The sequence below is a fragment of the Anticarsia gemmatalis genome, chromosome 1, assembly GCF_050436995.1.
Source record: "Anticarsia gemmatalis isolate Benzon Research Colony breed Stoneville strain chromosome 1, ilAntGemm2 primary, whole genome shotgun sequence".
NCBI classification, from domain to species: Eukaryota; Metazoa; Arthropoda; class Insecta; order Lepidoptera; family Erebidae; genus Anticarsia; species Anticarsia gemmatalis.
Genome location: NC_134745.1, coordinates 10,202,918 through 10,228,070, shown reverse-complemented (window position 1 = coordinate 10,228,070; position 25,153 = coordinate 10,202,918). Strand labels below are relative to the sequence as shown.

The window sequence follows — 25,153 nt, the reverse complement described above, 5'->3', positions numbered from 1 at the left end:
CAAGTATATGGAATAATGCACATACACAAAATTTACCTGGTTTTAGTCCAGAGAATAATGGGTGGACATTTGATGAGAACCAATATCAATTTTACTGGTTCGATGGCGATCAGTTACCAAGTCTTGTCAGTGAATTACTCGAAAATGAATCAGGTATGTTAAGTTCACATCAAAATCATTTTTTATATGCACAGCAATTCATACCTTCAATAATGTTTTTTGTATTTTCAGAAGATTCGAACAAAGATAATAACGATGATGACGACTTGAATAATGAAATCCAGGATTGGTTCGAGGATGAAAGTCGAAACTCATATGAAGCTAACTATGAAGATTAAGACTTAATTAAATAATAATGGAAGAAGATCATATTTTTACTGCATTTCTATATAAATATAATAATAATAAATTGTCATTTAACTCAATAATTTGTTGTTGAAAACAAACCCTTTGTAGGCAAAAAAAAAATAATTGTTTTGGGGAGCTTAATAAAAATTTTAATTGTGTCTGGGAGAATGTTTGGCCCTTCAGGTTGGTCTGGCTGTACACAAAAGAAATTAAAATAGCCCCCAAACATCATATATAAAGCAGAAGACTTCGAATATAACAAAAGTTCGATAATTTTTTTATGAGGTTTCAAGCGTCTGGGAGGAATTACCGCCCACAGAAACGGTCTGTCAATATGAAATATTTATTTTTAATAATATTTTATGTGACATATATAAAAATCAGCACTTCGAATTTAACAAAAGTAAGTTATGTTTTTGTCTACCTTTTCTACCTGCTACCTGTGAACGGGCCGCCCAGACAAACTAGTTAGTACACACACACTCTTAAACACATAGAAGAGTGTCTATACCGTAAAATTCGTTACTTCAAAAATAAGTAACGTCTGGGGGCCCTGGGATCTTACTCTATTATGGGGCTTAATTCTATTTACTATTACGGTTATCGCCATCGTCACTAGCCTATTTGGGCACCCCTTCCAATAAAAAAACAACCAAATAATCAATAAACACTTTAGAGCTCCCCTCGTACTAACCCAAATTACCTAAAACCTTTACTAAAAGAACAGACGGCTAAGTAAAAACTATTTCAGTAGCCGTCTAGACACCTAGCCGTAATATATTGGATGTGAGTTTAAGGACTCCATTTCGCCCCGGTCAGCCAAAGGTCGCGTTTGCAGTTTTTAGACTGAAGCCGGGTCAACCACCTGACTACGACATTGTCGGGCTTAAAACCAAGCCTCCCCCATATACACGAAGCCGTAAATCTCACCGCTGCACAAAGAGTTAGTTCTTTTATCTATTCTACTGAATTTCTATGAATTTGAAATCTTAGAAATTACTTTAAACTATACAATTTTGCATTAGTTAAAGCTATTCACGGAATATAATTTTATTCAGGCAGAGTTTTTTTTTACTATTCAAATTCCTCACATATTTTGCTCTTACATGCATCACATGCGATCACGAAATTTATTTTTTGAAATTGCTCAAAGGTACTGTAGATCGTATCTTCAAGTTACATTGGATTTAAACAGAGATAGAATTGGTAAAGCCATGTTCTAACGATGCTTTAAAATGGTTTGATGGAATAATAAATATTTTGTATTTCTATAAATTCTATAATGAGCGCGCCAAATGTAATTTGTCAGATACGAGCATATTTGTTTAGCGGTATGCAGCGTTTCTTCTGTGTTTATTATTTTTCATACGTTCGGACACATAACGGACTATACACAATAAGTATGGACAGCACGTTCCGCCTCACATCTACGAAAATGCATTGAGCGTAAACATACAAATTAGGGGTGACATAATAGTGCAAATTTCCTGCTCACCGAAAATAGGTTTTGCAGGAACACATTCCATAAATCTCATTACAGTTTATCTTATTAGTTTGAGCTACTATTATGGTTCTAAATAAGTTCCCATTTATCATTATGTAAGTACAGTGTAGTCACGGTATTTCACATCGTATGATGTATTATATCGATGTAAATTACTAAAGCACATATTTTAGTAAACCAGGTAAAGCATTTGATTTTAAATAGCATTAAGAACTTGAACGCGGATTTCTCCCGATTAAATAACTACTAGAGCTTGACGCGCAAATGAATCTACCAGATTAAATCTGACTTTTTGAATGGATTCAACAATAAAAATCGCATGTTGTTTGGCACATGTTTGCACAGAGTATTTTTGCATGTACGCGGTTAATCACTGGCTTTTGTTTTAAACGATTTATTGCTCTTAGTAACACGTGAGCGCTATTACTTAATCTCGTGATGTGATACTAGGTTTGTAAGCGATGAATAAATTTCGGCAGTGGACCACATACACGAATGCATACAGTTCAGTTAAATCAGGCTAATGTACAAAGATGTTTCTAAGAGCAAACATAAATCGGCATTCTCATGAATGTAGGAGCATAACAATGTGTTTGTGTTGACACTGTTTTAAAATGGTGTTTCTATCAAACGTGTGTATGGTGTGAATGGTAGATGATCGAATACAAATAATGTAGGTACTACAAACGTACGTGAATGCGTGTCGTCTCTTCTGTTGTAAAATGTGACGGTCTAATTGTAAATAAACAGTGTATTGTGTGCGAGCGTGGGGTCGCGAGCTCAGCGCGTCGCGGCGGTCGCCGGCCGACTGATCCCGACGCGGCGGAAAGCGCAGGGGCGCGCGGCGCCTCGCGGGAAATATTTTTCCTCTACGCTTCGCTACCACTCATTAATAATGAAACGATTTTAATGATACACATTTAAGAGGCCATTATTGATTATCGTATTATAGTATTTAAATGCCAATCAGTCAATGCTATGTTATAATAATATCCCTGGCCACATTGTAACTGACGTCCACTACATTTTGGTCAATATTTCTTCATAGAGACTTAGTTGGTCCGCAATCTTGTAAGTAGTAACCAATACTCACATTTTCTTTTGGGCTTGGCAATATCTTGGGTTTGGGCAGAGGAATCAGTTGCTGAACACAAAAAAAAAAACAAAATGAAATAAATAAAAACACAAAGCTATAAGTTACAGCTGGATGTCCGAAGAGGCTGACATTACCAGCTCACAGAATGATCCTCACCTGACATTTCTGAGTCATTACAGAAAAGTTTGGTTTAGTTTATATACCGGTTTTGTCAGTAATGTAGTAATATTGCATTTTATTTCTGATTTAAATTATCTTTTAAAGTTTTTTAATCAGATTGCGAATTTTTGACAGTTTATAACCTTTAAAATGTTGTACACTTATTACTTTTAAATAACAAATCTTTGTCAGCCTAGCCAGTGTCAACGGTCAAAACAAAGGTTTGGTTACGATTTTACTTAAAAACAACAGGGAGACCTTTATTACCTTTGTCCTTTTAAGGTGAATTTGCTTCTTTTCATAATGAAGTCATTGACTTCATTACACTGGTCAAATCAAAAAGGATTGTAAAAAAATATCAAATACTTGACAAAACCACTGTGACGTGCGATGTAACCGAGATGGAATAGATAAGACAGACAGTGACACGTTCGGTGTTTATCTACGCATGTAAAATACTCGTCCTACTGTGTTCTATAAACTACTGTTGATTGACATAAAACGGGGTAATATAATTTTATACATGCATAAAAGAAAACCCGCATTTTCTTGTAGAGGTAGGCAGAATCCAGAAGATAACTTTGAACACATACATAAACCCATGCCTTCTTCCCAAAGCCATACAGGTTTATGCAAAGACCAGAGAAGACCTTTTTATATAAATTCAGTAAACAATTCATACAATTGATAAAAACAAGGCCTTATACTTAAGCATTATGATTTGGTAAGTTGAAATGCTAGTGGGATTAGATGGAGGCTACTGATTCGGCTATAAATGTCAACCGGCCATGGTTGTTGAAATTTGGGGCAGCGTCACGAGTGCAGCCAGTGTAATCAAAACAAGCAGTTACTTAATGTAAATATGTATAGTCTAGCTTCTGTCCCTATGAATACAATTAAAAAGTAAAAAAAGGAATTAAACGGTATCCTATATGTTAACCTAGGTTATAAATTATATGTGTCCCAAATTTCATAAAAAATCGTTCAGTACTTTCTTCGTGAAAGAGTAACAAACATACCTCCATCCATCCTTACAAACTTTCCAATTTTTTATATTAGTAGGATTTATGTAAAATCAAGCCTGTTATATACACAGGTTTTTGCAGAGGTGAAAGCTGTTGGTCCTATGTTTAAGAGTGTGTCCACATTACCAAACATACGGGTAGTTTAGAACATATTCTAAGCAAAATGAATAATTAAACAGCATCTTGTGAGGTCTGAGAATCGAACTTAAGACTTTGTCGTCTATAATCGTGTATGTAGTAAAAGAAACAGTTTTCTCTATTCTGTTGTACAAATATGTTTACAAATTATTTTCATTATATTTACCTAAGTAAATAATATTTTAAACAGGCGATTTGACAATTTAAAACTAACCTAGAACAATGCTAGCAATACCATTGTTTAATTGTATTGTATTGACCGTCTCCACAGTACAATAGGATAGTTAAATATAAAATCTTCGCATCATTCCTTCCCATTTGTTAGTATTAGTTCTCTAGTGTAGTAAACAGCATCCGTCTTGTTTAATAAAAAATGTGTTTCTTACAAAGTTCTGTTGTATTAAGTTCAGTTATTTTAGTTTATTGTTGTACATTCATTTTTGCAAAATCTTATAGTAATGAAACTCGGATAACTTTAGAAGATTTAGAGGAAGTAAGTAACATTTCGTTATGTGTTGAGTTCGATATTTGGTGAATATAAAGTTTTTCTCTATGTACTCAATCTGTCAACATTCTTTTTGAAAGACATTTTGGTCGTAGGCTGTTTCGCCTGCGACAAAACCTCAGGCATTCTAAGGTGGAGGAAGTATTCTTACGTAATATAATAAACATGAAACCCGAAAGTTTAAAAATTATAATACCAGAACAAACCTTAAGTTTCAAAGAAAAGTTATTAAAAAAAACAAAGACTGTTAAGTCAAAAATTATTAAGCCAGTGCCTGAGCTCGGTTTGCTTTAATTAATTTAACTTTCAGGAATCAAACAATAACACAATCTCACAACAATTCAATGCAAATTTCTCAAGTAATGGTACTGTAGTAGGTGTAATGGATACTGCAAAAATAAGAGTCAAGAGACAGCGGGAGGGCCAAAGTCCTAGTAAGTAAGGAATAATATTTTCAATAACTTAAAATGACACATGGTACAATACAAACGATTTTAGTTTTAACTTTGAAAAAGGAAAGCGATATGTAGGCCCTATAGCGCTATCCTTTTCTTCGGGTAGAAAATTGATGAATCTGTTACATTTAAATAAGGCTGAGTTCGCAATGCCCTCTTCATTTGTTGTCCTTCAACCTGCCCGAGGTCAAAATAAAAGTATTATTTTAGTACGTAAGCAATATAAATATATTTGTAGAATATTGTTTATATGATAGCGAGATTGCTTTCTTCGATCTAGGTTTATGAAGTTTTTTTTCTATTTCAACAATCCCATTGAATCTTTGATATAATAACAATTTGCTGTGTGTGAATTTTATTTCACATCCATTAATAACCAAATTTCTGAATGTATTGCTCTTATTGTAATCTATACTAATATAATAAAGCTGAAGAGTTTGTTTGTTTGTTTGATTGTTTGTTTGTTTGTTTGAACGCGCTAATCTCAGGAACTACTGGTCCGATTTGAAAAATTCTTTCAGTGTTAGATAGCCCATTTATCGAGGAAGGCTATAGGCTATATAACATCACGCTACGGTCATTAGGAGCGGAGTAGCAACGAAAAATGTTAGAAAAACGGGTAAAATTTTGACCCATTCTCTTAGGTGACGCAAGCGAAGTTGCGCGGGTCAGCTAGTAGTCTATAAAATACAGTTTGAGTTCGATTTATTCGTTAAAATAACCAGCAGTTCAGTATTACTACATCTATAAAAAAATATAAACAAGCGCCGTAATTATGTTTTCAGACGCCTAACGACCGACCCAATTTTGTCCCAGTAATTCCAATTAGTCACTCGTAGGCACTGCAGCACACTTAATAATCTACAAAAAATAATTGGAAACTCTGCTCAGACTGATTTGATTATAATAGACTCTTGACCTTCAATCCTTTGTTTCCAACCTATTTATTTCAGAGACAGTTAGATACTGTCTCAGATATTAAGTCCACCTTTAAGCCCATTTAATTAGAAGAATAAATTAAACGTAGCTACAATATAGTCAGAAAACCTGTCTTGAAGAAGGGCCATACACGAACACTATCAGCATAATTATGTACTTATGTTGCTGTTCTTTTCGATCACATTAATGATTTGTGTTTCAGGTAAATTCATCGAAGCCTCAAAGATGTCTCAAATGAAATTGTTACAGCTTTACTTGCAACAGCTTAAGAATTTATTTACAGGAGTGGATATCGGTGGCGTGTTCCCTTTAGCACACAATGTACCCAAAGCATCTACCTTAATATTTAGAGATAAATTACTTGCTATGTTCTTCCCACCAGTGGGAGGAAAGAATCTTGATGAGTGAAATTACTGTTTTAGAAAATAAATAAATATAAAAGAAAAACTCTATTAATATCCTATAAATAATTAATTATTACGATCCGGCCGTTTACGTGGGACCACGATGGAAAGAGATCGCACAGGAGCAAAAGGTTTGAAAGAATGAAAGGAAAGCCTTTGCTCAGCAGTGGGAAACAACAGAAGGCTTCTAAAAAATAGCCTATGGCTTGTGAGAAACTGATAACTGCGAGAAACAATGTGTTTTTAATGTATAGTACTAGTACTCAAAGGGATAATTCTTTTTATATTGGAGGTAATGTCGCTCCATAGTTTTTAGTTCTGTTATTGTCCATGAGAATGAATAAGAGAAAGAATTAATCCCAGGGTATTAATTATATTTTGAACAAGTATAATAAATTCCTTGCATTCTATCCGTAGTACGTCGTAAACGTCACAATCCAGTTTCATTCTCTTAAAAAAGTAAATGCGAATTCCAAAAACCTTTATGATAATTTATTTTTAATTACTTCAATACAGATATAAATAATGCAACTAGATGTGACATTGTCAAATTGAAAGATTCTTTAAAGTTATTACTAGTCACAAGATTTATTAGGTGGTGCTTTTAATATTGACTTCTTGTCTTATAGTCTTATTGTCTTTGGAGCTAAGATGCTAAAGAGATATACTTACATTAAATAAATTGTTATTTTTAAACTAAGTGACTGATGTTCTGAATGGACATTATGCAATTTGCTGATTGTGGAACCATCTCTTTTAAACACTTATTTTTTATTAGTTCTTACTCATGAAGCAAATCCAAACATGTTATGTGTTTCAGATTTGTAAAAATTCTACTATGATTGTTTGCTATGCAAGTTCTCTTTAAACAAAATAATGATATTATTGTACTGAAACTATTATAGTTAGCACAATTATAATTCAAGAGAGGAGCTCGTGGCTTAGTTTACAACAGCCGCACGGATCGATCTCTGAGGTTAAGCTACGCTTACCGAGGTTGTTCCGTGGATGGGTGACCATCTTATACATATCGAGTTCTTCCGTGTTTCGGAAGGCACGTTAAATTGTGGGTCCCGGCTGTCATTTTCGAAGATCTTTGACAGTCGTTAACAGTAGTCAGAAGCTTGAAAGTCTGACAACCAGTCTTACCGAAGGGTATCGTGTTAATACCTAAGTAACTGGGTTGCGGAGGTCAGATAGGCAGTCGCTCCATGTAAAACACTGGTATCCAGCTGCATCCGGTGAGACTGGAAGCCGACTCCAACATAGTTTGGAACAAAGGCTAAGCGAATATATAAGCGTTAAAGTCAACAGTGATCAAGAAAATATTGTTTAATAACATAAAAACAAGTGATTTCTATATATTCTCGAAGCAAACCTTTCTCATTTATTAAAAATGTTTTACATCTTGTATTTTTGCAAATATATACGCCAAATCATCAGATAAAATAGATTATTGGCGATAGTCAAGATGAGATAATAGCATCAAAATTGGTGCACGTTGTATGCGTGTGAGACATATCTAGTGTGGGACTTTCCTTGCTAGTGGGCGGGGTAGTAGCCACTGTATAAAAGGCTCGTCAAAAGATCAGTATGAGTATTACAGAGATCATTGGTGCCTCCAATATGAAGGTACGTGCGACAACCTTGGATCACTTTTAGTAATACAATTTGTGACAAGTGATTTGTAATGTGAGTGTTAAGTGTTGTGGTCGGAAATGATCTTGTGGACTGTAATTCTGTATTAGTGTTTTCATAGATTTCAGTTTCTGATACTCCCGTTAATATCTTCTTGGATAATCTTATGTATAAATAAGAATCATTTAAAGTGTTGCTAGGCGCAAATCTCGAGAGCATTTGAACTGATTTCCCTAATTCTTTTTTATACAATTCCTTGAGTTACGAGAATGGTTCTTAGGTAGAGAAAACTAAAAAAAAAGCAAAAGGCATATTAAATGTTAAAATTAAGAATCCACTGCAAGGTGGTACGAAGCTCGCCGGGTTATCTAGTATTTACAAAATATTTCGCTAATTGTGTTCAAACACGTGTGTAATTCGTAACTACACTACACTTACGTGAAATTTAAAGTCTTATAGATTCTAGTTTAATGTACATATTTTCCTCTAAGTTATTGAGCCCGGCACGTTTGCAAAAATAAATTTTATCTTCGGCTTATAGCATCTATAAGTATTGGCTTACAGTAAATTTTCAATGCATTCAGATAAGCAAATATTTGTAAACTTATCGGAAGATTTAAGGAAGATCCTTCTAAATATTGCATTTATCACTCATCATAATAATAATATTATTTCATTTATATTCCTGATCGTAAGTCCTATTAAAGGCATTCTATTTAAATAGCTTTAAGCTATTTTACCTAAAAGTGCGATGTGTTACTTCTGATTAAAATATTTAAAACGACCTTCCACCGTTAAAATCAATAAATTACCGATTAATGCCAGGAAGTGTAAAATAGAAAGGAAAAGGATCGATTAAGTGTTACGTTTATCCTTTAACTAGAAATAAAAATCGAATCATATTTATAAAGTCTAATATTTTTAATAACTGTGATAGTTACAATCAATCAGTGCATACAATAATGTAATTATTGTTTACTAACGGTAAGTTCGGAAGAAAGAACAGTAGTTAGGAAGACTGAGGAACCTGCATAAATTTTCTAAAATGCTTACAATTTAAGAATTAAAGCAAGTTTAGAAATAATTAGAATGGATTCTGAAATAACAGTTCAAGATTCCACAATATTTAAATACAATTTCGTGAAGATCACTCGTCTGCATACAAAACGCCGCATTTTGAAATGCATTAAATGTATTCTTGAGTAAACTTGTTAATTTATTATTGTTTCTAAATCAATTGTTAGATTCAGAAAGTGCGTCGTCACTTCTAGCATACGATACCGGGTTCGATTCTCATAGGAACTAGTGATTGTAATATTCATCTTGTATGTAAATTTGTTTGTAATACGTGTCCGTTTTATAAGTTTATGTTCTAACGATAATAATTGCAGCCAATCGCAATTTTTGCGAAGATCAGTGACGCAAAAATGTTTGCAGGAATTCTAGTGGTATTTACAAATATAGTGACTAACTTAAAAATTAACAAATACTGCAATCATTTTAGTACTTCACCCAAAGTTAGTAGTTAAATAATATGGATAATATTACAGGTCTTTGTGATAAGCGTTCTTTGCGCGTTGGTGGGCCACGCAGCCGCTGGAGCTATCGGCTGGCCGGGAGCAGTCCCACTTTCTTCGGCTTCTGTTCTTCAGCAGACCATCATATCGCCTCCGACAAAAACTACTGCTTATGCCACTTCGCCGTTCGTTAACGCGGTAAGTTCACCCATATTGAATGAAATTAAATTTTATTAGACCTGAGTAGATTCAACTTTAAAAATTTAATACAATTTTGGTTGGATACTAACAAGAGTAACGTAAAATAAAATATTAATATGTTAATAATAATCATTTCGATTAATTTTTGTACTTTATTGACAGATTTTTCACATATCTTCTGTTTTGAACTTCCAACTCTCATTGATCAGCCGTGAAACTTATGCTTTTGTTCCTTTTCAGCTACCATCATCGTACATATTTGCAGCTGCTCCTCAGTTTGCGTATCATGTGCCGCAAGTAAACCACTTTGCCCCGTACCACCCTGGGTACTTGTCACTAGCTGGACCTGCTCATATTCCAGCAGCTAACATCTACTACCCCGCGCAACCAGCTTTTCCCGTGTTTGGATCTGTAGCGCCTCCCACCTTGCCCTCTATACCCAGTGGCCCTCCATCTCCCGCCTTCCCCGGTCATCCTCAGCCACCTCACCCACCACAGCCACCTAAACCCATTTTACCAGGAGACAAACCCAGTCCACCTCAACATCAACCAGCCGGTGACGCTGACTCCGCCGTGATAGAATCAGCTGAGTTTGCTGGTCAAAGACAAGAGAACCCGCAAACGACAGCAACCCCTGACTATTCGACACCTCAGTCAACTGAAGCACCTGCACCTCAGTACCCCATCAGTACCTTCCCGAACTTCCCCGGAATCCCTCAGATCCCTCAAGAAGGTCAGACACCTTCCTTCCCACAGTTTCCTCAAAATCCCACTGAGCAGGGACAGACACCATCTTTCCCATCCAATCCTCAATTTGGCCACGAACACGGACAGTCTCCTGCATACCCAACGTATCCTCAATTTCCCCAGGAATCAGGACAGTCACCGTCGTTCCCATCTTTCCCACAAACTCCTCAAATCCCTTCAGATTCGACGCAGGGTCAAGTTTCACCTTCATATCCCCAGGAGCAAGAACGATTCCCCCAATTTCCAGGAATCCCACAAAATATCTTCAGTCAAGGACCGTCCCAAGCTCCAGCTTCGAGCTTCCCCGGTGCAAGTAATGTTGACCAGGGTCTGAATGACGAAGATACTGTATCAGTAGAATCCGCCTAGAGTATTAGAAAGTTGTATTGAAATAAACACCATTTTGTTTTAAAAACCATGAATTTGTTATTGCAACCTGTCTCACTGCATTTTTATGACATCATATTAGCGAAGTATTAATTAAGGGCGATATTTGCTATAATTAGGCTTAAATGTTCGAATGATGTATTTACAAATTTCAAAATAAATGTTTGGAGATTACTGTCTTTTTATTCATTAACATGATACACAGTTAAATAATGAATAATTATTATTAGTTAATGGCAAGATTGCTTTAAGCTGCCGAATATATGTATTACGAAAAACTAAAGGGACATTCGTATTTCAGTAGATAATACATTACTTTCGAAATTTCCCTCGAAAGCTGTCTACTGCAAGTAAAGATTTATTATTATCTGTGTACCAAATTTCAGTGTTCACCTTTTGCGTGAAAAAGTAACAAACATACATACATCTACTTACAAACTTTGGTAATTGGGATTTAATTTCTTGACCTTGACACTGTTCCCGTACTTACACAGTCATGATGACGATTGTTCGTATTTATCGTTTTGTACTCCAAGTGTACATGAATGATTCGTTTTAAGAACTATACTATAGAAGCACTTTATATATGTAGTATACAAAAGACCAAAAGCCTCTGTGACGTCACACCTTAAATATTTGACAAGTGAATGTAAAACATTTCCTCTTGGCCCTTCAGAGTCGAATGTTATTAAAACACACGATTGTTTCGTTCATTGATCAACTACAACACTATATACGAAGAGGTTCTGTATAATTATTATGAAACAGATTTGACTACTGATCGCAGGAGAGCAACATATTTAGTTTCTAGTAGTGGTCAGTAACATCCGACAACCTACGAAATCGAAATCTGACATAATCCGTACCGTAATTCATTAGTCGGTACTGTTGAGTATCGAGAGTTAGAGATTTTAAATGTACTGCCAAAATAGTTCTTATTGCAGCCCGATAGAGGCTCTGATATTTTTTTTTTGCAGTATTTCTCGATAGCTAGCCGGTTGTTGATAGTCGATAGCGGAAGAGAATCGAGCTACGGTCGTATTGCTTTTTTTGATTGAGTCTATCAGCAAGCCCCAGATCAGTAGAGTAACAAAAAAAAATGCTTGTCTCTTCGTTATATTTTTTTCATTTATTCTTGACAAACAACTCGTTCAATCAACAACGGAATCCTAAAAAAGAACAACATCACTCCTTTTGTTCGTCTTCGTTGATTCATTTCCAGTGGCTGTTATATTTTCGTACAAAATGTGTCTTCAGCAAACAACTGTTATATATTTATTAACAATTTTAATTTACACTTGTTCTATTGCTACAAGTAAACCGTTAAACGACAATAAAGTGTTAAAGGTATTTCATTAATAAAACAAATTTACTTTTAATATTAAACTAACAATATATTGTAAATTACGATATACAGGGTGTAAATGACAGCTAACCGAAAACTTTACTGGTAAGTTTGTGACACTGTATGCGCGAAATTTACTCCAACGATATTTCTCGGAAATGATTGGTTCCCGAGTTAGTCATTTTTGAGCGTTCAATGTATAGTGAACAACGCGATGTATCTCCGCGCATGCCTACGAGATTTCTGGCGGCGGCGGCGCGCTGTGCGACGACATGTCGCGACGCGTCGTAGGTACGTACGCGTACCACCACGTCTATGCGCTCACTAGTATGCAACGTTATCATTAAATAACAATCTTATGTATCGTTTATGGTATCGTAAGTAGGCCCGTATGTTACAATAGCTCATAGTAAAATTGAAAGTAGGTAGGTACCTACTTGGCTTACGTGAAATCAAACAATAATAGCAAAATGTAACCGATAATAAGAAAGTGCTAAAACAAATTGTTATCAATGTCTATCAACACGCAAATACCTGGTGTATGGCGAGAGTTTGAGTACCTTTGGACACGGACGTACAGGAGCAGAGCACGCCGTGCACTTCCACGTGCTTCACCATACATAACACATCAACATTCCTTCCTATTTACGAACCCAACTGCACTTCGAAAACAATAACAACAAAAATAATAACAATAAAAACACTAACAACTCAAAACCGGAACAATAACAAGTAATAATAAACAGCAGTTCACACACGACACGACGAATAGGACATAACGAACGACACCGGTGAAGAGCTTCCGTCTTCCGCGAGCGAATTGCTCGAACTATCAAAGAGAGCCGCCGGCGCGGGCGCCTCTCCGCTCACGCGCGCCGCCCCTCGCCCGCGCCACCCGCTCCCTCCGCGCCGTCCGTGCGCGCGCCGCCGATTTGGTGACGAGCGACGAGTTAGGATCCCAGCGAGAGATTAGATTCAATAAAATATTGATGTGGCATTACTATTTTTACTTGTCACAGTTGTTACTGGTTGCATTGTAGTTTTATTCAAATACCAAATAACATTACAAACATTATTGATGTAAGTTTAAAATACTTTGATATTTATAACATAAAATCAGCTTAAAGTAAATAAAATAAACATGAAACGTTTATTTAATTAAACCATAAAAAATGTGGGTACATAACAATGATAACAATCAATATCCATTAATATTCTTATCAGAGAAACTAACTTATCATAATTCATAATCCCCGGAGAATTACTTAGCATCCATTTTGTCGCATCCCATCTATGTAACATCCACGCGCGGTCGCGGCGTCACGCGTCACTACGGCCATCTACTTTTCGAGTCGCACCGCGCTTGTATGAAGTATGAATGAGCGTGTAAATATCGAATAGAATTTTGCAAGAACAAATGGAACAAAGCGACAATACATGTTAATTTGTTTATTAGAGATTTTTATAGCGCTAAAGAATATCAATAGGATTTTTTGTCGTTCTGTATGTATTTGTACGTGTAATAATAAGATATCACACATTTTAAATCTTATGAATTTACCTTTTATCGGAGAGCGGGATAATTAGATATCTAATTTTCATTTTTAACATAGAACAAATACTAAGTAACGCTGCATACTAGTGAGTGTGACAACTGTGTGCGTAATCGTGTCTGTGTGGCGCGCGTAGGTACGCGGCGTGACGTCGACCGTCGCGGCCGGCCGCCGCCGGCGCGGTGTCGTTGGCCGAACAGCTGATAGCGAATTTATACGTTGTTTTAATCCATTGCTGTTTTTTGTGAAAAACCGTAATATGACGGATTTTTTCTCATATTCATGTTGCATCGTGTAGTATTAACGAAATAATACCAAAATAAAATAAAAAAAACGCATAAAAAATCGGAAAAATCAAGAAAAAACCGATGAAAATTTTCAACGCCATAAGCACCAGAATCGTGTCTAAAGTCATTTTTTTTCGTTTTTGGTAGGCTGTCTGTTACACCCTGTATATACCTACATAATATATAAAGGCTAAAACTGTCACATAATTTGTTGATTTTGGAAAACATGAGAAAATGTATCAATTACATTTCAGGCTTCAGATACTAAAGTATTAACACCGGAATACGACGACAGTGTTAACAAAGATAACAAAAATGAGAAGCAAAAACCAAAATCAAGATCCAAGAGACAAATAATTGATCGTAAGTATTATATTACTTTATGAATTTTATATTATTATTTTAATATCAGAGTTGTTGAAGCCAGGCGTATTCTAAAGTATACTAAGTTGCTTTTAGATTTTGTACACAACATCCATTCGTACGCGTGGTTGGTGGTTTGTGACTTAGGACAGAATTTTCATACAAATTTTCATCGCTAATTTTATCCCCTCGAGGTGGAATTGATCAAAATCCTTTCCTAGCGGATGCCTACCTTATAACATCTATCTCCAAATTTCAACCCAATCCGTTCAGTGGTTTGGGCTGTGCTTTGATAGATCACTATGTCAGTCAGTCACTTTTGAGTTATTATATTTAAATAGGTACTATAATTAATAAGGCATGTTTACCGTCGCAAAAATGACGTAAACTTTTGCAACTCTGAACAATATAATTACATTTTATTCTGCTGTTTATGTGGAATGATACCTAACCTTTACAGACGGTTTAAATCCAGTTGGACTTTGCTTGTTTTTTTTAAATGTGCCTCTATAGAACAATTCTTCCTATACCATTTTAATAGTATGATGTTATAACAATGGCTTTTTTCAGCTTTGGGTGATACCAAAACATTTACACTGACGGCTTCTTTGGATCCAGCCAAGCTGTTTTTCTTGTACTCCAAGACGATATTCGGTGTAGTGATGGGTAGACCGGCGGGTGACAGAGCTGCCTTCCCATTCTTGAAGATGTTCCAGGAGAATGTGTGGGCCGCAATTCATCCAGACTTTAATAAACTCAACCTAGAGTAAGCTACAAAAGTGTTTAAGATATTTGAAGCGGTGAAAACCGAGCGCTAACTTGTGTACAGTTGCGAAAGTATAAAAAAAATCCTATGAATGCCTACAAATGCAATTTTACGAAATGCAAAGAACATCCGTAGATTTTAAGTGAAGCCTGTCGATCAATGAAAGAGCCAGTGTCTATTGAAACAATAATGGCTTTAAATTATTACTTAAGAATACATGTACTATAACAATAAATATTTGACACGAAATATACTTTTATTATACACATTCACCTCGAACATAATGCAGTTTCCTTTTATTCAAAGAAATATTAAGATAATGGACAATTTTGTTATAATTAATTACATAACAGGTTTAAAAAATACGTACACTAGATATTATTCGACAACTTAGTAGAGAGTCTTGGCATGCACGAATTATCTAGATTAATATTTCTATTTAATCTGTGTTAGTTCCAAATTAAGTTGCTGTATTGGACAGGCCAAAGTCAGGTTTGGGGCTCTCAATTAAAATGTCGAATTATAAGTAACTTTACACTATGTCGATGGGTTAAAATAAAGATCAGTGATGTGAATAGATAGGATCATCAGCAAAAATAAATTCTGTAGGTAACGGAGGTACATGATAAAACTCAAAATGAAGTATTGTAGGCATGTTCAGTTTTTCGGCTAAAATAAATTCGTGGATCTGAATTTTTTGAAACGTCACTAGGTATACGTATCTTACAATTCCTTGGCAGTAATACATACGAATACGTCCTTTTTGGAATAAGTATTTTTTTGCTACGTACAATCTCAATACGATGCATTGCGTGCGAAACCGTATGGAATTTTCGGCTTCCAACAACTGTAATAAAAAAAGATTTTTTTAGATAGGTATTTCTTTGAGCAACACCTGGGTACATGTACTGAGTTCAGGTATACTCACATAAATATAGTTAGCTTGAGTTGACTCCCAATCTGTCAGACTCAAATTGGTTGTTTTACGTAAAAAAGCTCGCTGTACCGCTGCAGGCGTACAGAATCCGAACTTGTATATACTATGGATGGATGCTGAAAATAGAATATTATTAAACTGTTTTGTTAAAGGAAGGCTATGTTATAGTGCTGAATGTTACGTTGCTAACTTCTTAAAGACAGCATCAAACAGAAGGCGTTTTATGCCATAATTCCATTGATAGATTCTATCAGACCCACAAGTGGAGATCGCCCCACTACGGATTCTCTCGCAGGTAAATAGCTGTTTCAGAAGTCTATCTGTGGATTTAAATATAGTCCGAAAACCAAGCATCATCATCACAGAATTCGAAATCCACCATCAAAAACCATAAGCCTGCAGGTCGTCTGCCAGCCAACAACTTTGCTCACAAGGCCCAGTACCAAGTTGTTGAACCCAAACCTAGCCAATCGTAGTCTAATAACGACTGCTTCTACTACTGCAGCCAGTAACCGGCGGAATATTTAATATTTTAATTGTGTTACTTACTTCTTGGAAGCAATTCTGCGTCAGTTAATCCGGTTGTCGGACCCATAATTTTGTTATGAACCGGGTAGAGAGCATGGCCCGCCTTTACAGGTTCAAAGTAAGTATAGTTCACTTGGGTTGAAGCCTGGGCCGTTACTAAAATATTACAATATTATACATTTTAGAAAGTTACAGCACTTGCCCCCGGTTTCTGAGGTACATTTAGCGGTAATTTAACTATTCAATAGCAAAAAATAGTTCAAACTTTATAAAAATAACGCTATTGAAAAGATAAACTGCCGCTAAATGTACTCAGAAACCTTGCACAAAAGACATTTCTTTAGTTATAAGTTATATCTAGTTTATATCTTACCGATTGGAAACCTAACGAAAAAGAGTTTCAATATAGTAATAATGACACACGTTTTGACTACTGACTTCAACATTTTGGAATACGCAGTTGTGTTCTAAGTTGATAATATGATCACCACCACTTCTAATGGAATACTGTCCCACAGTCTGCATAGATTTCTTATTGGTTCTTGTTTGAAAATAGTCAACATTCAAGCAATAGCAAACAGGACGTTGCTTTTTTGGATAGTAAGCATCAAATCAAAACAAAACAGCAAACAAGCAACAATTATTATTTTAATCGAGTTTGATATTTAGCTTGCATATGTTTTTGGTGTCACTGCTCTTGGTTATTGTATTCCCTTATTCGTGTATCATTTACTATTATTATAAAGAATATAGGCACGCAAATGTATGAAAATTCGCAATCACAGTCTATCCTCCTAAATGTTCTTAGAACGTATCACTAAAATTATTTTGAGAAGTTAACTCGTCTAACAAATGCTCTATCTGCATTATCATTGAGAGGACGACAAGGTCTACTAGTTCCGGTTAGTCGTTGGTTGTCATTCATTTCATTTTTTCATTGATTATCACATTATCTTTCACAGTCCAACTCTTAATCGGCACTTTTAATTTTATGTCCTTGTTAACTTTTGGGTGTGTCTCTTTATGTGATCTAAGAGTTTCTTTATATCTCTGAGTAAAACGACCATTTTCGATGTTTTGTTAAATACTGAAGACATACCTACTTACTGTCTACTATGTATTTGCCATCCATAAAAGGGTTGTAGAAAGCGAAGCAACGATAATATACTAGTTTATACTTCGTAAAATTACTTAGGGTAGCTTAAAGTATTAACAGGAAAACTTTTACGACAATATTGGACTTCAGATATTATTTTCGAATGTGTGTTTTCTCGTCTGTATATTGATTATAGTAGGTAGGTTAGTAGATACTTAAGGTAAAGGTTTCAGGAGCGTAGTATGGAGGAGGCTATTGCTATGTTCCATGTGATAATGAGAATTTCGTGACAGAAATCTAACAAACCAGAGGTCAACTAACATAAATCTTCGTAGATACCTAGCTCAGGTTGAGATAAAATACAAAAATAAAAACACCAGTTGGTAAATAAAAATACAAAAACTTTTATTATGGCGACCACCCCCACAAATCTCGGTGAGCTTGTCTCTCCCAGTAGAAGACCCTGCGATCAGCCATAGTTGCATTACTTCCATTCAGTCCTAGCGTGAAGAAGAACACGTACGGGAACCACTCTGTGTTGAACTTGATCGTTATGTTGTATCCTCCGACGCCGGTTATAATTGGCATCGATAGACGATTCGGCAACATTATACGGACACATGTTATTGAACATTCGTAACCAGCTGACACCTGTAAATATAATACAAATACATTGTGTTAAATAAATATAACATTACGCCTTTTATACCTGATGGTATAGGTGGAAATACACCCACGTTTTGCCATTAGCATTATTAGTCCCATGTGAAATGAATTGAGCCTATTACAATATACCGGGCACGTTACTACGTTACGTTCCGGGTTACTATTGAGAAATATTCTGTTACGATAAGGGAGAGACCAATACGAGAATCGGGCTCGTGATCAGTTGCCCTATACTCTACGCTCTAGACTACAGAAATAGTCTTAGATTATTTGCCTTTTACTTGTACAAAATAAATTATGTACAAAAAGACTTGCTTTAAACTTTAAACCTGTCAAACGTACCTGTAATACAACGTGTAATTTGGCGGGAGGATCTGCGTGCACTTCGAACTGCTCTGCGTAGAAAAATGAAGATCGTTGTCTGATTTTTCTCTTTGGTTTGAAGCAAAGATTACCCATGACGAATAGCCGAGACTTCCAGCCGCTCTTCTGTTTTCTGTTCCGGGCAGTTCTTGGTCGCATCACTAAAAAAATAATAACTACCATGAGCAATTGAACATCCCTACGGCAAGGGTGGGGTCGAATAGAATATATAATTAGTAAAAACCTTTCCTAGGACGTATGATAATGAGGGTTTTTTCAATAAGAACTATTTTGGGGACCTAATAAATTTCTTTTTTCGTTAGAATTCGTCATGCAAACCCTACAGTGCTATTATTTTTCAGCATTTTAGATGAGGTATTAAATCTCCTTGGTGAGCTAAGCTCTAAATATGTATAGTTTTCGTTACTATAACATACCTCCACCTCCTCCTTGGACCAATTGAAACTGTTGAGGATACGGCTTTGGGACCTTATGTGCGGTAATAAGGTTCATTAGCCACGTGTTATAAGGGAACACGTCTATGTATAGCGGTGGTTCGGCGTTGAGACGGCGACGCATAGAGCGGCGCGTGCAAGGAGCTCCACCGGCGGCCAGTCCGATCAGCTCGAACCGTCCGTCGGCTGAATGCGTGATGATTGGTGCTCCTGGCCTCACACCACATCCGGAGGTACACAGCACATGTGTTACACCTTCGCTGCCCAGTTTCTGTAAGAATAAACAACATGAGCTATCACTTGTCCTTTAATACAGCTTATGACTACTTATAAAAGTAAAAAGTAATAGAACTGATTAGTCTAGGATTTGCGCTACTGACTCGGAGTTAATCGGAGTCGATTCAAGAAGGTACTGAAGTAGTGTGCTCCATTGTGATATGGGTTATCGGGATATGATTTTATAGGTTAAAAACGTGAATTTCTTCTCTCAGTTGTGAGTACTTAATTTAAAAAATATAGTTTTTTCCAAAACTAATAATACTATACCGATCTCATTCGATGTCGTCTGCAGTCTTTATGTGTGTATAATTTGAGTGTCTTCTTTCCCATTCTTTCAGAATTGAAATCTCTTGGTACGGCTGTAAATAAGAAAAATGATTTGAAGTATATTTTAAAAATAAAAAAAGAGTAATCTAAATGAATATTTAATACGTACAACTGATGTAGTCTATGAGATAAACCACTTTGAATTTTCTCTTTTTTACTCGTTCTTCCAAACTCGGAAGACATAGTGGTATCATGTAGTCTGAAAAATAGAGCCTTTTATAATATATGCTTTTTTGTAGAGTCATACTGCTTAGTTTGAACTAATGTATACTTACGTGATTTCATGGGACGCAATAGTTTGACTAAAGCTATACTATTGCCGACTCCAAATCTGAAAACAAGTGATACAGATAAGTTCCTAATTTAATCTAGATTAAGAAAAAAACATTAATTTCTTTTAATTGTCCCGTTAAGGTTACGTCACTCGTTAATTGTCCCGTTAAGGTTACGTCATTCAGATATAGCCCAATTATGTTTTCATTATTCAACTGCTTATCAGCTCCTGCGACAATTGTACTGCAACTCTACTTAAAGCGCATTTTAGTGCGTTTTTAATAAATTGTTGTTTGAGACAGGTATTTAACCTAATATTATTCTGATTACTTTTAATTAAATGTTTATTTTGATGATAAAAGCTTTTTAGTTCTGATTCGTACCTGGAGTATTCTGGATGTGGAGAGATGACGAGTATTGGCATTTCAATATATGCTCGCGGACATTTGTGACCCAGTTTAATTTCTGGACGTGACAGACCACAGTCCTCTTCGTCTCGGTCATATTCACCAAATATAACATTTCCCCTGGAATGTAGCATTGTTGTTAGCCAAAAAAGGAAGACAAACTAAAAAAAAGGAAAGGAAGATTTTTTCATGTGATAAAAAAGACTTCCGTAAAATGCCATTAAAATAACTTTACAGTAAATAATATCGCAGTATATAACAATACATACAGTTTGTAATTTTTGGGTAAATTAAGTAAGTCCGTGGCAGTTCCGATGACGAACTGTTGTTGGACGAGTACCACGCGCGGCGCCTTGCTCTGGTGAGCCAGACCCGTCGTCACTGTAACCAAACAAAATTACGTTTATTTCCATGTAAGAAAAAGAATCATAAAGATCTACCGCACAATCTTTGAACCATCATCTTTAGAAATACGGCAAAACTCTTCTGTTTGTTGTAAGTTCTTCTGTTGTTCTTCTGTTTGTAATAATACTTAAGTAGGTACAATTATTTTAATATGTTTTATATTTTAGTATGTGAGATACAAAATTTGTGAAAATACGAACTACCTAGCTATCACGGTTCATGAGATACAGCCTGGTGACAGACAGACGAATAGCGGAGTTTTAGTTAAAGGATCCCGATTTTACCCTTTGGATACTGAATCTTAAAATTAAATGTAAAAGGATCAAACCATGAATATACTGCACGAAGCCCAGCCATGGGAACGTGAGTTCCTTGAGCACGCCGTCACCTGGGTTCAAATTGAAATCTTCTTGGCAAATGTTGAAATCGCGCAAATCGCATGATGAGCGCGGGGTATATACTGAAAACAAATTTTTGTTAGTGCTACTATTGTCGCCTATGTATCCGTTTTCACATATATTACAAGTCCCAACAAACATAACAAAAAGTAGACAGCCATTACGGAATTTTGGAACAAAGTTTTTACAATACAAAACTAAAAGAATATTTTGGTACCTAATGAAATCACAATTAAGGAACTACACATATTTTTTGAAAATAACTAAATGTACAAACAGCTACGGTTTATATTTTTAAAATACACTGACTTATAATAAAAACAGCGGCGACTATGCTAACGTGCATACTCCGGTCACGAACTGCAAATTGAAACTGCGTCTTCTTTCATCCGTCAGCATTCCTTCATCGATATGTTTGTTGACAAAATATTGGAATGTAATAACATTTGTCCTCTACAATGTTAAATGATCTGAAGAATCATATCTGACATGTTAAAGAGAAACAAAAAACAATGAAAGCAAGGTCAATGTAGTAACACGAAAATGCATCATTATTTTTATATAATTGATATGTGAGTGTACAATTACACGATTGATTTTCGGCTCATAGAAGGATTATATTTATTTAATAGGATAAATTGAACAAGGCACAGAGAACCAAAAGAAGGCCTAGTTGAAATGGGATGTAAGGTTATTTAGGTGTAAGTGGCTTAACTAATCGATTAGATATTAGCTTGGGTACCTTGGGAAGGGTATGAAGGGACTTTGTTTACTAAACAAAATATACTGACAAGAAAAACGATGTACCAATATCTCGTTGTATGGTAAACAATATCGGATACAATGAAGTAAACATAATGCACTATAAACTGTATTATAAATATACGGCAGAGACAAATTCCTTTTTGATGAATACCTGTATAAAACAAGGCACAATCGTTCATCGGGTCACAGTCAAAAGTCATTCTTCGATATGAAAACTTTACTACTGGCAATATGCGTTACTATTTGCACATGTGAGTGTTTTTCTACATTTATGTGTCGGTTCGTTCTTGTAAAAACGTCTTGGAGTAAAAAGTATTTTGTGTTAAACTAGAATCTAGATCATAAGTTTCGAATCTTTTGTGAACTTTCGCCCCATTCACAAGAAAGAAAAATCCCGCGCTTTACACTTTCATTTGTCTACCCTCCAGAAAAATCTTTAGCACCCACGTGTTCTGGATTAAAAAATATATGTGCGCCAAGTAACATCAAAATCCATTCACAAATATTTGTTTACGATAATATTCTATATACATTCATCTATTAGCGTTACAAGTGGATTAAGTAGATATGCTTTTTTTCAGTTCCGTTATGCATCGGTTGGCGGTTTTTCTCTACTGTCATCGACTACGGAAACGTCCCAGAAATGCTACCCTATCAAAGTTTGTTCTGTTTTAATTTTTTATATCAAAAATTTTACGACTTCGTTCAACTAATTTCTTGTTTTTAATACCCTTACTCGAACATAGTCATTTATCTATTTTTATTTATAGGCAAAGCGCACACCGACTACGTATATGGGAACTGTAGAAAGAAAGGTATAATATTGTTGGAAACATTACAATTTAAGCATACAGAAGTAATTGGCAAAATCATTCTGCGAGTAAGTAAATTAATATTGATTTATAAAAGTTGTTTTGTGTACATAAATATTCTTCTTCTAAAGGCTTATATATGTCTGTCAATGAAGTTCAAATTTCTTTTGCATGTTGTTGGCCATTATTTTTTTCTCAAGACAATTTTACTAAAACAATAAGTCGAATTGTTTGAGCCATTCTTGAGTTTTTTTCATTTTATATAGTAGAAGATAAGCTAACTTGTCTTTCTTTGCAGGGTTGGATGGAGAAACTGAAAAGACTGCCTACATGTATAGTAATGAGAGCTGTATCTGAAAAAGAAAACTTATATCCAAGGATCCCATACGGCCATCAACTTTGTATTGGCTGTATAACACTGTTATATAACCAAACGAGATTTAAATACTTTTATTACGAATGGTTTATACCTTTGGATTTCGCCGGTAAAATGGACTGGGAGATGTATTTTTACGGACTGGATGGTCGGGAGTGGACTTGAGTTCTTCGTTTTATACTTTAGTCAAATTTATGTGATGTATGTATTATTAACTTAAAGGTTTTTAACGGAGAAAGATTAACCTGGTCTCATTAACTTAGTGCTTGGCGTTGCAATGACAATAATGTTCAGAAACAATTAAACATCTTCGTAGCGTTGGAAGTCGTGGGTTCGATTCCCACACGGAACAAATTTTAGGCGATTCACAAGTAGTTGTTTCGGGTCTGGCTGTACTTCGTGTAAGTCAGTTGAATGTTCGTAAAAGTCCCCGCGATAGGAGAGCAATTATAAGTGCAGTTGGTTAAGGCTTTGTAAAATAAATAAAAAAATATTTGTAAAATAAAGCAATATAAAACTATGTAAATTATCGAGGCTCCTAAAGACATAAAGACACTGGAGGCATTTTAAGGTAAAATGCGTGTTCGCGTTAATTCCCGTATTCTATTATAAAATAACGACACTGGACTTAGTGACACTTGTCGGACGAACTAAGGGAATACGCGGGGAAGAGTTTCGTATTCCAGAGGTGACCCTAGTTAATGTGACCCCTATGTACTTACACTGTACAAACCATATTATAATAAAGATTCCTTCAATCTAGCACAGGACAAAGATTAGTTTTTAAAAATCTAGAAGTACATTCTACTAAAGTTTGTTCATGTCATGTTTGTTTCCATTCCACGATGTTAGTAAAGTAATGTGTTTAAAAGCATTTCAATAACATGTACCGAACCTAAGTAGCGTTTCAATGCAAAATAAAATGTTAAGCTTATTATACTTTATATTATAATTTTCTCTACAATTTTTTCTCTAAGCCAATTTTATACTTTGCGCTATAAACTTAAGTAAGATGTTTATATTATATGATGATCAATAAAGTATTTTGACAAATGTATTGTTTGATTGATAAGCCCAATCTGAATAGAATACACATTTTAGGAAAATCACAAATAATAGCGGACTGACCCGACTTCGTCTGGGTCTAGGGCAATTTTATTCCGTCGATTCCATTCCCGTGGGAATTTCGATCGCATCGATCTTATACAAATCATTTATCATGATGATTGTGGGCGCCGGACGTTTTTCGTTGCAAAGGAGTTGGCAGTCCATGAAGTTTGGGAAACGATGGTTTAATAGTTTACTTGTTTACACAAATATTGTAGGTTTTTCTGTCTAACTGTTTATAGACGCAGTTGTTTGTTTATACCTGTGTATAAAACACGTTCAAATTCCTTTAATATTCGTTATATGTAATTTGAACCAAATGCAAATGTACTGCAGTTGTAGACGCAACCTCTTCTGTAGGAGATACACAAGATGTATATTAAAATGAATATTTTGTGCTACATATCATTATTAAGCTGTTTGGGTAAGATCACGTTATAGAAAGCGCGAAATATAACGCGAATTTTGTGTTAAGATAATGAACGTGTGACATGCGGATTTGAAATTACTGTGTTGTTATTTCCAGTGCGTTGTGTGTTATGTTTTGGTAACCATCCGATCCTAAACAATCTGATTTTTGTC

At 35.4% G+C, this 25,153-nt stretch overlaps 3 protein-coding genes and 2 long non-coding RNA genes across 5 annotated transcripts in view; 3 read left to right on the top strand and 2 right to left on the bottom strand.

Annotated features, from left to right (window-relative positions):
• The window catches only part of LOC142981723 (cytosolic carboxypeptidase 1-like), a 55,221-nt gene extending 52,110 nt beyond the window's left edge, over positions 1 to 3,111 (bottom strand). Inside the window, exons 1-2 of the mRNA XM_076127856.1 lie at positions 3,105 to 3,111; positions 2,946 to 2,996 (exon numbers count right to left, since the gene is read on the bottom strand). Of these exons, the coding sequence (XP_075983971.1) occupies positions 2,946 to 2,996; positions 3,105 to 3,111 (58 nt within the window). The remainder of the gene's footprint in view (positions 1 to 2,945; positions 2,997 to 3,104) is intronic.
• A 1,512-nt stretch (positions 3,112 to 4,623) lies between these two features.
• LOC142979052 (uncharacterized) lies at positions 4,624 to 6,515 on the top strand. The gene is made up of 3 exons (XR_012959796.1): positions 4,624 to 4,763; positions 5,086 to 5,209; positions 6,372 to 6,515. It is a non-coding gene; the product is annotated as an uncharacterized LOC142979052 (long non-coding RNA).
• Positions 6,516 to 8,094: 1,579 nt separating this feature from the next.
• On the top strand, positions 8,095 to 11,091 carry LOC142975512 (uncharacterized). The gene is made up of 3 exons (XM_076118392.1): positions 8,095 to 8,205; positions 9,762 to 9,926; positions 10,170 to 11,091. The coding sequence occupies exons 1-3, from the start codon at positions 8,167 to 8,169 to the stop codon at positions 11,043 to 11,045; spliced, it is 1,080 nt and encodes a 359-aa protein (XP_075974507.1). The 5' UTR covers positions 8,095 to 8,166; the 3' UTR covers positions 11,046 to 11,091.
• Positions 11,092 to 18,346: 7,255 nt separating this feature from the next.
• On the bottom strand, positions 18,347 to 21,862 carry LOC142981495 (uncharacterized). The gene is made up of 10 exons (XM_076127499.1): positions 21,821 to 21,862; positions 21,442 to 21,573; positions 20,978 to 21,089; positions 20,685 to 20,828; positions 20,304 to 20,359; positions 20,138 to 20,227; positions 19,969 to 20,060; positions 19,405 to 19,693; positions 18,947 to 19,128; positions 18,347 to 18,589 (listed from the first exon to the last, which is right to left on the bottom strand). Exons 1-10 carry the CDS (start codon positions 21,855 to 21,857, stop codon positions 18,347 to 18,349), a joined length of 1,377 nt encoding a protein of 458 aa, XP_075983614.1. The 5' UTR covers positions 21,858 to 21,862.
• A 615-nt stretch (positions 21,863 to 22,477) lies between these two features.
• LOC142983231 (uncharacterized) lies at positions 22,478 to 23,091 on the top strand. Its single transcript, XR_012960040.1, has 3 exons — positions 22,478 to 22,527; positions 22,858 to 22,935; positions 23,047 to 23,091. It is a non-coding gene; the product is annotated as an uncharacterized LOC142983231 (long non-coding RNA).
• Positions 23,092 to 25,153: the final 2,062 nt, after the last annotated feature.

What these genes read in the sequence shown, in the direction of transcription:
- LOC142981495 (XM_076127499.1), bottom strand. Translation starts at nt 21,857, where the DNA reads ATGCACGTTAGCATAGTCGCCGCTGTTTTTATTATAA. An exon ending in CGCCGCTGTTTTTATTATAA is followed by an intron (nt 21,574 to 21,820) that starts GTCAGTGTATTT and finishes ATTTGTTTTCAG; the next exon opens with TATATACCCCGCGCTCATCA. An exon ending in GGTCCAAGGAGGAGGTGGAG is followed by an intron (nt 19,129 to 19,404) that starts GTATGTTATAGT and finishes TTATTTTTTTAG; the next exon opens with TGATGCGACCAAGAACTGCC.
- LOC142975512 (XM_076118392.1), top strand. Translation starts at nt 8,167, where the DNA reads ATGAGTATTACAGAGATCATTGGTGCCTCCAATATGAAG. An exon ending in TTGGTGCCTCCAATATGAAG is followed by an intron (nt 8,206 to 9,761) that starts GTACGTGCGACA and finishes ATAATATTACAG; the next exon opens with GTCTTTGTGATAAGCGTTCT. An exon ending in CTTCGCCGTTCGTTAACGCG is followed by an intron (nt 9,927 to 10,169) that starts GTAAGTTCACCC and finishes GTTCCTTTTCAG; the next exon opens with CTACCATCATCGTACATATT.